At 40.8% G+C, this 12453-nt stretch overlaps 1 protein-coding gene across 6 annotated transcripts in view; it reads left to right on the top strand.

Moving 5' to 3' along the window:
• The window catches only part of ADAM12 (ADAM metallopeptidase domain 12), a 396536-nt gene that overhangs the window by 320864 nt on the left and 63219 nt on the right, over positions 1-12453 (top strand). For all 6 annotated transcript variants that reach the window (XM_061635685.1, XM_061635687.1, XM_061635688.1 and 3 more), the window contains 3 exons: positions 796-973; positions 9338-9427; positions 10002-10197. In XM_061635685.1, coding sequence (XP_061491669.1) covers positions 796-973; positions 9338-9427; positions 10002-10197 — 464 coding nt within the window. The remainder of the gene's footprint in view (positions 1-795; positions 974-9337; positions 9428-10001; positions 10198-12453) is intronic.

A 12453-nucleotide genomic window follows, 5' to 3' on the forward strand; every position in this document is an offset into this window, starting at 1 on the left:
CTGATACAGCTGGCATTCAAGTGAATGGAGCTTGGACTTTTGATCTTGCTCACAATTAACCAAATGGCAAGCTTCCAGTGGGTGTGTGGAGAATACTTGCATAAACAAAAAGATAAAGGGTTACAAGGCATATTAACATCACAGAATCAGTATATTCTAAAATACTTGGGGTGCTTTTCAAATAACAAATATTTATATTTACTTATTTATTGCATTTATTATAGGCATATGAGCAGCTATCAGTAGAAGAACCAGCCCAGACATTTGGATTGGACTCTCTCTTCCTGTTAGGGGGCTGATGCTACTTTCTTCATAGACCCCGTTCCCCTTCATGGTTCCTCTCCTCTCTACCATTGTCTCTCGCTTTCTGTTCCACCTGTGTCTCATAACCTCCCACAATGTAAAAACCACCCTGAGGTTTTTGTGACTTGGTGACAGAGTACCAAGGGTCAGACATTCATGAACAGTTTTGGAGTGGGAGCATTTAAGAAAGCTCTGGCATTCATTCTGTTTAATCTGTTTATGTATATAACAATAGCTGTTATCATTATAAATGCTGTTTGACAGACATTAATGTTAGCTGCTGTAGGAGTGCTTACACTACACCATCCTCTGATACAGTGAAATTTGCTTCCCTTCTGTTCATTTACTGTGGCCCATTATGATGATGCTGCAGAATTTGTTAGGAGTGTTTGTTAGGAATGGAATGTCTTGTCTCTGAATTCAAACCTACAATTCTGAGATAATAGCAATTTTTTTTCTGCCTCCCCAAATCCCCTCCCCATTTTCTTCCAGCTACCCATTTCCTATGATGTTTAGCAGCTGCAGCAAGAAAGACTTAGAAAGCAGCTTGGAAAAAGGAGTGGGGATGTGTCTATTCAACCTGCCAGAAGTTAAGGAATCTTTTGGTGGCCCAAAGTGTGGAAATGGCTATGTAGAAGAAGGAGAGGAGTGTGACTGTGGAGAACCCGAGGTAGGACTGTCATGATTGCTTTAAAAAGAGACTGGAAGTTCCATTTAGAACACTGTTCTTTAGCCTTGGGTCCTCAGGGTTGTTGGACTACAACTCCCATAATTCCCAGACAATGTGGTCAATGGCCAGGGATGATGGGAGTTGTAGTCTATCAACATCTGGGGACCCAAGGCTGAAGACCAGTAATTTAGTATATCAAACCATATAATTATTTAGGCCCTTCTATTCCTTGGTTTCACTGTTCCTTGAAGGTTTGTCTAAATACAAAAGCCATGCTGCTGTTTCTAAAAGTCCGCAGTCTGGTATTCTTGTAGTCTTAGGAAGAGAAATCCTCAGTCAAGCAGACCCTGCTGTATATTGCACCTAGCATGGCCAGTGACAGACTTGGAAAAGGGCCTTATATCATCCTCCCTTCCTTTTTTATGGTTGTCCAAGACAAGGAACACTGTTCCTCTGGCTTCATTCTGTCACACAACACACCTAATGAGATGCCCTTCCTTCATTTAGATGTTAACATTGAAGGTTGAAACCAGATTTCTCCGCAGATTATCAGAACTATATATCGGAGAATTATGATAATTCTCTGGGACCAGTGCTCTTCAACATTTTTATTAATGACTTGGATGAGGAGGTACAGAGCCTGCTTATCAAATTTGCAGATGATACAAAATTGGGGGGCATAGCTAATACCGTGGAAGACAGAAACAAAATTCAAAAGGACCTTGATAGGCTGGAGCATGGGGCTGAAAACAACAGAATGAAATTCAACAGGGATAAATGCAAAGTTCTACACCTAGGGAAAAAAACCCAAATGCACAGTTATAAGATGTGGGATACTTGGCTCAGCAATATGACATGTGAGAAGGATCTTCGAATTGTCGTTGATCACAAGCTGAATAAGAGCCAACAGTGCGATGTGGCTGCAAAAAAGGCAAATGCTATATTAGGCTACATTAACAGAAGTATAGTTTCCAAATGGTGTGAAGTATTAGTTCCCCTCTATTCAGCACTGGTTAGGCCTCATCTTGAGTACTGTGTTCAGTTCTGGTCTCCGCACTTCAAGAAGGATGCAGACAAACTGTAACAGGTTCAGAGGAGGGCAACAAGGATGATCAGGGGACTGGAAACCAAGCCCTATGAGGAGAGACTGAAAGAACTGGGCATGTTTAGCCTGGAGAAGAGAAGATTGAGGGGAGATATGATAGCACTCTTCAAGTACATGAAAGGTGGTCACATAGAGGAGGGCCGGGATCTCTTCTCGATCGTCCCAGAGTGCAGGACACAGGATAATGGGCTCAAGCTGCAGGAAGCCAGATTTCGACTGAACATCAGGAAAAACTTGCTAACTGTTAGAACCATACGACAATGGAACCAATTACCTAGAGAGGTAGTGGGCTCTCCGACACTGGAAGCATTCAAGAGGCAGCTGGACAGCCATCTGTCGGGAATGCTTTGATTTGGATTCCTGCATTGCGCAGGGGGTTGGACTTGATGGCCTTATAGGCCCCTTCCAACTCTACGATTCTATGAATTTGTCTTCTATGAGAAACATAGAACTGCATGCATAATAGACTGAGATACACTGAAATAGTCAGAAAGTGCTCTAGCTTTTCTATCCAGTTTATTGAATTGATCCAAGCTATTTGCTGACAGCTCACTCATTCTTCTGGGTTGCAGGGCTGAAGCAGTAGGCTTATCTGCTTGTTTAAAGTCAATAGAGTACCTGTAGCTTTCAAATTCATTCTAGCCCAGTTATCTTTCTCAATTTCACTCCTGAATGTTACTGATACCTTTTAAAGTAAAAACTACTTAATATTGCCATGAAGCAGTTTGAATTGGGCCTTCTTCCTTTGTTTTGTTAAATGTCTTGGAAAATTGTGGCTCAGTTGTGATTGATTTTAGTCCCAATCTTCTACTGTAATCTGTGTGGTACCAGCAAATCCATTACATTAGTTAACGTTACATTAGCTAAGCAATTTAGACCAGGATCGGCACATCAATACCACTCTAATCCTGGAATGCATCAAGTTGTTCTGTGTAACTCTACGTGAGACTTGCATATAAAGTCAGTTTTTATTAGCTAATACAGTGGTAGAGAGTTTTTCTTCTATGAAGGGCTAGTGACTCATGGGAAGAGTCAGTCCCTGGGGCTAGAGCCAGTGGTGGCCAAAGCCAGAGCTGGAGCCAAAAGTAGATAGAACCAGAGTACATTTAATGTGGCAACTGCAAGATAATTTTGTCATGCAAATTTTATGTGGGGAAGATTTGTTACTAGTGAAATGCCAGAGGGTAGAGACAACCAGCTCACCATAATAGTGAATTATTGGCTCACTTCTCTACATCTGATCTCTTTCTCCATTTTCCCCTCTCCCATTCTGATCTCCCCATCTTTCTGCCTTGCTGGAGCCCCTGCCTCCATATGAGGTAGCTGTACTCAGTGTTCTATTCACTGCCCCCATAGGTGGGAGTGAGGGATTGAGAAAGAGAAATGTGGCTATGGGCCACATTCAGCCTGTGGTTTGGAGATCCCTCCCCAAATTGATTGAAATTAATTAATATTCAAACATTCTAGCAGACATTTTGAGCTGTCTGCAAAACACTAGATTTTGGGGTTCGTTGATAAGCAACCCAAGGTTAAGAAAAGATTAACCCTGAGTCACCTTATTGACTCCATGAGATGAGATGACGAAACTTCTGGCTGTTGGTGATCTTGAAGTGTTAAAATCACTTTTCTTTTAAAAAAAATGGGAGATTTGCATTCATACGTCTTTGTAGGCTCCTAGAGGTATCTGGCTCACTAAAGTTGGAATGGAAATGCTAGACTAGGTGGATTCATCTTATATTCACTTGTTTCAGCATTTTTCTTTTTATTTTCGCATATAAACTGCCTTGCGCAGAAGTATAGTTGAATATAGTACTTGAGCTCATGAGCCACCTTCTGCATTACATTCCTCCCTCCCTCCCCGGATCTCTGCATTTTCTTCTGTTCCCATGTTTCTGGAGATATGCCCATATTATCTTTGCCTACTTATATCCATGCAAACAAGACCACCAAGAGTACATCCCACATTCGTTTCCTATGGGAATGCTCAACTTGTCCATTTTTGCATGCTGGCTTTCCCTTATTCTTAGTGTAAAGACAGATTTGTCAATCTGTCTGACCCAAATGCCCAATCACATAAGAAGCACTACAGTCATTTCTACAGCATGAAACAGTTTGGGTATACCCATTGAATAGGATCTCCTTTAGGTGAGATAATCAAATTTTCCTGCTATGTCATTAAGTTGGGGTGGGTTAGGTTTTATTGTTGTTGTTGAGATTTTTAATGTTCTAATATAATTATATGTTTTTATTCTGTACATCAACCAGCCAGATGGGCGACTACTAAATCTAATAAATAAATAAATAAGTTCTCCTTGTTTCTGTGCTTTTTTGTTTCCATTGAACGTTTTACATATGTAACTAAATTACTTTCACAAAACAGTTCAGTGTTAAATGTTTTGATTTTGCTGCTGTCCGCAGTATAATCAGTTGACTATATGTTCTTGTTTAAAGGCCATTTATAAGGTAATAGAGGAATTATAACTTGGGAACATAATTCTGATCTAGTTACTTTTCCTTATTATCCCATCTCAGTGCTGATTATTCCATTTTTAAAAAGTCAGATAGAGTTAACACAGCTGAGCAGCAAGTCAGAAAGAGTTAATACAGCTGAGATGCAGGACCAAGGCCTGAAAGGGGGCCCAGACTCTGACCTTTCATTTTTTTTTTAAAAAAAGGAAATCTCTAGCCCTCCTGGAAGGAAAGTTCTAAAGCAAAATGTGCAGGCAACTTTCTAAATGATTTCTATGAGATGAGTCAGTGTGACCATTCCCACCTTTCAGTGTTTTCAGCCAATGAGTGAAGTCAGAGCTGTGAGTGAGCTCTTTGGACACCAAGCTATAGGAACCTCTGGGGCTATAAAGAGCTGGTGTTTTCCCCTCTCCTTTAGTGCATTTTTTCTTTCTTGCTTCTGCCTCAATTTCTAGTCCTTGGAATCTCCATAGCTTGCCTTTATTTTCTTTCTAGCAAACAGGGACAGGTTCATCTTAGATCATATGCTCCCTTATTTCACATGTTCCTTTTAGGGAAAAGGGGGCCCTATCTGGGAAATTGCCCCAGGGCCCCTATTCACCTTAATCCATCCTTGTCTCTTGGTTCCATAGGTTTGCACCTTCTTTGAATTTCTAGATCCTGGACTGTAATAGAAACCAGATACTGCACATGATCTCAAATCATAGAATCAAAGAAGGGCCTTTAAGATCCAGCCTGTTCCACCTATTGTGCTAAAATTATGTTTTTCATTTCTATCAAATACTTATCCGGATTGTAAGATTTATTCCAATTCTAGTGGACAGGACCTTAAAGTTTTACATACAACTTGCCTTTCTTTCAACAACGCTTTGTGCATCTAAACATGAGATGAAGAAAATCCCATCATCACTGCTAGAACTGGCCAGAGCTGCAGTTTACAATGGAGATAGAATCATTTCCTAACTGGATCAAGTATATGGCTTTCTAGTAGATTCTGGCACATACAGAAATACAGGTTTGGAGAGCAAGTGTGTTTTACCTAAACCTCCCGCCTTTGAAGTCTTGGAGCACATGCAGATTTTCTTGTAACCTCTTCCTCATGGAATTGCTTCTGTCCAGCAAAAATACTCCCTGCCCGCAGCACACCTAAGTGATTTATTTATAGATTTACATATACATTTATATATACATTTTCTCAGGATGGAACTCAAGGAAGCATGCATGGGGTTCCTGGACAGTCTCCCTTCCAGACACAGACCTACTTAACTTCAGCAAGGTGACTCTTTTCTGTGCCTTCAGGTTATGCCCTAGGATATAGATTCCCATCTCTCTGACAGCTGAGATGCAGGCATGGTGGTGGTGCTGAGGTCCGCAGAAGCAGAAAAGTGATCCCACGAGTGACAGTTAAAATGAAAACAGTGCAAATCTCTCTGCATCTCAGACTGTTGGATGTTTGTAGTAGATAGACACACACACACACACACACACACATCTAACAGTTTTGTTTGCAGGCAGAAGTGTTATTTCTGCAGTGAATAATGGAAGCCACTGCAGATTCTGTTATCCACTTCAGAGTTTGGGTTGAGCAGGATGACCTTGGTTCCATTTCTGCCAAATCTCACTGGAGTAAAATTTAAATTTTATTTAAATTGATGATCATTTTCTGTGACTTTTTAGATATTTGAAACATAAGTGTTCCATTTTTCTTTTTTCAAAGTTAAATGGGCTCATTCTATTTGTCCAAAAGACTACAAGCAAGGACTCAATAAGACAGAAATCAAGAAGATGAAATTATACAAGAAGAAATAGGAAATAAGAACCTATTTGTTAAATTTAGATTGTAAGTTCCTTGCAGGTAGGGATCTGTCTTTTGTATATGAAATCCAAAACAATTTATGAATTGATAGCACCATATATGTAAAATTAATAAATAACGAAGATTGGGGACAACTATGTAGGCAGGACTTCTAAGGAATATGTGAAGGTTATAGTGAATAGCAAACTTAAGTGTGTGATACTGCAGTAAGAAAGGCTAATTTCCTTTCAAGTTGCATTAACAGCAGCATCGTTTACCAGACTCATGAAATAATAGTACTACCCAGCTCAGCTCCATTCAGCTTAGAGATTAGATGTCATTTAAGCACTATGTCACTTCTGATCAGTGCAAGATAAATTGGAAACAAATCAGAGGAGAATGATAATGATAATAAAGTTCTAGAAGAAAGTCATACAAAGGCCTAGTTCTCACTGAGAAAACTAGGCGTTAGGGAGAAGTTCACTAGCCTAGTCTTTGTGAAATCTAGCTTTCTATGTGCAAGGATTTTTATTTAATACAGAAGAAAATTCAATCATTGAGTCCCCTGCCTGCCAACAGCCCACTTCTAGGCCAATTAAGATATGAAGGAATGTGGTGTCTTAAGTTCAGAGAAAAGAAAATTATGAGGAATATGATAGCAACTTTAAAATATTTAAAGGGGATCTCAGAAAAGAGGGAGAATGGTTGGTGAACACTGAACAAAGAAATTGTGCTTTAAAATGATGTCTTAGGTTAAGCAGCAGGGTGTGTGTGGGGGGGGTGAATTCTAAACAGGGCCGGCTCCAGGCATGCCGGGGCCCTTGGGCATCAGCTTGCCCTGGGCCCCAGCGTGTGTGTGTGTTTGCACACGTGCGTGACCCCCACTCCCCCTACCTACCTGTCTCCTGACTTTTACTATTGCCATTAACCAAGATGGCGGCCGCGGTTTCCTTAAGGGGATGAAGCCTCCGCCGCGATCTTTGTTGATCGCACGCGTGTGTGCTACGTGCGCGCATCTCTGCCATCAACTAAGATGGCGGCAGGGGCTTCAGTACTTTAGGGAAACTGCGACCACCATCTTCATTAAGGGCAATACTAAAAGGCAGGAGACAGGTAAGTAGGGGGCGTGGGGGGGCTGCAGATTGCCACGGATTGGGGAAGGGGAGTGGAGGGGCCACTGAGGGCCCTCCTATAGTTCCAGGGCCCCTAGGGCCAGTGCCCCACGTGGCCGCCCTTTAGAACCGGCCCTGATCCTAAACTTATAAAAGCAGTTATGGATAAATCATGGGGCTAGAGAGAGGTGGCAGAAACTTTGCCTCAGTTCATATTTTTAAAGCCCAGTGTGATCATTCATGGGAGCACGCTGATCTCCTGGCAGGCTTGCAAGTCAGTGGGAATTGTGCAGAGATGTCAGCTGAAGAACTTGCACCTCTACATGTCTGGGAGTTTCCCAGTGTAGAAAGGGTGTTTGCTCATGTTGTTCCTGTAAAATCCTCTGAACATAATGGTTAATGGTTCATAACCACTGAGGTTAGAGGTCTTCAAGCACAGGCTTAACAGCCATGCTCTAGCTCTGGATTTTCTGCATCAAGCAGGGGGCTGGATTAAATGATAAAGGAGGCACCCTCCAACTCTTGATTCCTGAGCTACAAGGATATTTTACAGTTTTGAATGCCTGCCCAACATGAAGAGGCAGAATAGTATTTCATATTTTACAAGAATTCAGGAGATAAAAAAGAGTAGGCGTCAAATAGGGCCTCAGATTATAGTTTATCACACAGCCACGTGTTCTTTGATCCAATGCCAGAGAGTCAGGTGATTGTGTTGTAGTTGTTATGTGCCTTCAAGTCGATCACGACTTATGGCGACCCTATGAATCAGTGACCTCCAATAGCATTTGTCCTGAACCACCTTGTTCAGATCTTGTAAGTTCAGATCTGTGGCTTCCTTTATGGAGTCAGTCCATTTCCTTTTATTTCATCTCAGTCAGTCAGTGTGTTCCCCTGTTGATTATTCAACATCCCTACTCTTGGTTTAAATTTCCCTTTCATTTCTCTAATCTTTTGGAATAGGGCTCTGGTTCTTCCCTTTTTGTTGTCCTCTTCTATTTCTATACAATAACTATTGTAATAGTTCTTTGTCCCTACATACCAGTCGCTGTATTGTTGCATTTATGGTTCTAACCGTGTTTCTGTCTCCACTTGCTTTTGCTTTCCTTCTCTCTTTAACAATTTTAAGAGTTTCTTCGGTCATCCGTTGAGGTCTTTTTTTCTTTTTAACAAGAGGTATTGTCTTTTTGCATTCTTCCCTGATAACGTCTCTGACTTCAGTCCATAGTTCTTCTGATTCTCTGTCAACTAAGTTTAAAGCCTCAAATCTGTTCCGTATTTGATCTTTATATTCTTCTGCAATGTTATTTAAATTGTATTTTGGCATTATGATTGCTTTGTTGACTGGCTTCGCAGGATTCGGTAAGTCTTTCTCCTGCTTCATTTCTGTCTCCTAAGCCCCATTTTCCCACAATTCCTAGTTGTTCTCTGTTCCCTGCTTTCGCATTCCAGTCCACCATGATTATCAGAACATCTTGTTTTGGTGTGTGATCAATTTCTTCCTGTACTTCTGCATAAAATCTCTCCAATTCCTCTTCTTCCGCATTTGCCATTGGAGAGTAGACTTGGATGATGGTTATGATAATAGGTTTCCCGTTAAATCTCAGTGATATAACTCACTCAGACCTGTGTTATAGCTCCTAATTGCTCTTGCTACATCACTTCTCACTATTAAAGCAACCCCATTTCTTCTTAATTTCTCATTTCCTGCATAAAATATTTTGTAGTTGCCTGATTGAAAATGTCCCATTCCCATCCATTTTAATTCACTCTCACCAAGTATTGTAATGTTGATACGTTCCATTTGATTGTGTAGATTCAATCAATCCCTGTGCACACTATCCTGTTTAATGTAACTCTTAGGTTTTATTGTCCTCTTCTTTTAGGAATGTACAAATGAATGCTGTAATGCAACTACCTGCACTTTAAAACCAGGAGCAGTTTGTGCCCATGGACTATGCTGTGAAGACTGCAAGGTGAATTTTCATGTTTCCTGATTCATGTGGGGTGGGCAGGATTCCATAATAATCTTCATGCAAGTTCAAACATTTATTGCCAATTGATCTATAATGCATTTTCAGTGGAATTCTTAGTGTTGAAGAACTTACTGACACATGGCCTAGATGTGTACCAAGGAAAATGTCTCCAATGCACCTTTTTAAAAAAACAAACAGCAGTTCTCCCATAAGACAATGTGTATTTTTATTTTATGTCCATATTGATAGTATTAAACAAAGAAACCTTAAACGTTTATGCCCACTTAAGTAATTCCAGCGCTGCAGAGTCATCTGAAATTTAAGCTGTGTTCTTCTACGTGTGCAGAGTGTCAGAGCCTTGTGCTTGCATCTTTGTAAGGAACAAAGTATGTTGTAAACCACTGTGCAGTATATCAAAGAGATGCATATAAAATGCTGTGGAACCTTTAAGCTGTGCTTAATAGCCGCTTGGTGCAGAGTCTTGGCGGTGGGGAGAGCATTAATCTAGAGCATAAATTTCACTGTGCAGTAACTTTTATTGATCGGAATCACAGCCACTTCTTTCCTTCTGCAGCTGAAGCCAGCAGGGGTCTTATGCAGGCACTCCAGTAATTCCTGTGACCTTCCTGAATTCTGCACTGGAGGCAGCCCTCACTGCCCAGGCAATGTGTACTTGCATGATGGGCATCCCTGCCAGAGGGTGGATGGGTACTGCTATAATGGCATGTGCCAGACACATGAACAGCAATGCATCACACTCTGGGGACCAGGTAAGCCTGAATTCCTGTTCACTATCTTTCTCTTGATATAGTCACAAAAACAAATCACATGTGATAGCTGGAGGAAGCAGAGACTTTGAGGCAGCATGTGATTCTAGGTCCATTATTTCTGCATTTCCCATCTCTGACACTTCATTTCTGCAGGATGAATCTTTCTTGTTGCTCGCCCAATACCAATAAATCGTGGGTTGGGAACCTTTTTGCCCAGGGGAAAAATGCAGCCCTCTAGGTTTCTTTGTCTGGCCCTTGGGACTCTCCCAAAGCCACAAACACTCCTCAGGCCACACCCCTCACTGGCCCTGCTCCAAACCCTACTTGAGTTCTTCATCCAGGCTGGAATGTCTCCTTGAATTGTAATAACATCCCTTGCTTGCTTGCTTGAATGAAGGAGGGAGGGAGGGTGTAAAAACCTCTGCTTTTTGTATGGTTAAAATGTAGTCTACTGTCCAAAAGTAAGAGTCGTATCTGTTGCTCCACCTACTTTTGCCTCTGCCCATACCCATCACTGGCATGCAGAGCCTGGAAAGGTGCCCACAAGGGAAAGAGGCCCTCCGAGCAAAAAAAGTTCCTCACCTCTGCAATAGGTGGTTACTTTTTCCTCTTGCACTGCTACCCTTTCTGGTCTATTAGGCAGGAAGTTAATGCAAACATCATTGTTGAAGGTGAGCTGGAAGAGAAGACATGTGGATATACACTCTGCCTATTAACCTCTTCATTTCCTTATGTGGCCTAACAGTTTGTGGACACTAATCATTTAACCTAGTTCAACTACTAGCTAGCCTCAGGGTCTCAGAAATATCAGTTGCACGCCATCATCACTAGACACACCAAATGAATAGGGATTTTGCTGCAGCAGGAATGCATACTAGACATATTTCTCACAACTGAAACTTATAGACTTCTTCCAAAGAAAGGTACCACCATCAGCCCTCTATGATATTGATGGGGACATGTGAATCCTTTCAGAAACAGAGATTGACTTGCTTTGCCTCACTTTATTTAACTGTAAAATACAAATACTTGCCTACCTCTCAGAAGTAATTACTGTAAAGTTTGCTTTAACACATAAGTGTTTTTTTGGGATGAAAGCCACTATGGAAGTTATGCAGACATAACTCATAGCTGTTGCTGGTCTAGGAAGAAATTGCACCACCAATTGTATTTCCATCAGTAATGGGGATTGACTTGAACAGTGGCCTGGTTTCAGCTGACATTGTATCATGATCAAGGATTGGAGTTATTGTTTTGGATAACTGCACATCCATTTACTCTGTGCTTAATTTACTATTGTGCTTAACTAATTTCCCCCTGTCCACCCCATTCCCAACTTTTCATTAGTATTTATTTATTATAATTGTTTATTATAAATTTTAATAATGGATGTCTTACTGTTTTGATAAAATTGTTTTGCTATGTATTTTAATTACGGGTAGCTATATTTTTATAATTGAGTTTCACTTGTTTTGCAGTTGGCTTTTACATGTTTGTGAACTGCCTTGGCATTTCTTCTCAGAATGAAAGGCCGTTACAAATTCTATTAATTATTATTATTATTGATTTATTTAAAAGATTTTTAGGCTGCCTTTCAGGGGGCACTGCCTTCACAAGAAAGCTCACTTTGTAAACTGGGTTACTTTTTCCCACTCCTAATATTTATTTATTTTTATTCAACAAAATGTATATATTGCTTGATTGTAAAAAACCTCTAGGAGGCTTACAAAAAACATTAAAATCAATAAAACAGTAATTGAAGAAGTAATTGAAAACATTTTAAAAAACAATTAAAAAACAATTAAAATAGCAATAGACTAAAAAGACTTTAATGGGCCGCGTCGCATGAAAATGACGCAAAAACGTCGCAAAACGTCGCAAAAGGGGGGAAAAACCCTTTAAAATTGAAAATGAAAGGCGCCGCATCAGCGGAACGCCTTAAAGCGGAACGCTGTAATGCGGGGTCCTACTGTACATTAACAACTATGCATCTGGATAGGCTTGCCTAAACAAAAATTTAAGCAGGCTGCGAAAGGAATACACCAAAGGTGCCTGCCTGATGTCAGTAGGCAGGGAGTTCCAAAGAATAGGTACTGCCACACTAAAAGAATGATTTCTTACAAGTGCAGAATGTGTTATGCAGCACCTGTAACAGGGCCAGTTCCTCAAACTAGTGCTCAAGTGGGCACATAAGGGGTAAAGCAGTCCTGCAAGTAAACTGGTCCCAAGCTGTTTAGGGCTTTATATACCAATAGT

Source organism: Rhineura floridana, chromosome 7 (genome assembly GCF_030035675.1).
Source record: "Rhineura floridana isolate rRhiFlo1 chromosome 7, rRhiFlo1.hap2, whole genome shotgun sequence".
In the NCBI taxonomy this organism is placed as follows: Eukaryota; Metazoa; Chordata; class Lepidosauria; order Squamata; family Rhineuridae; genus Rhineura; species Rhineura floridana.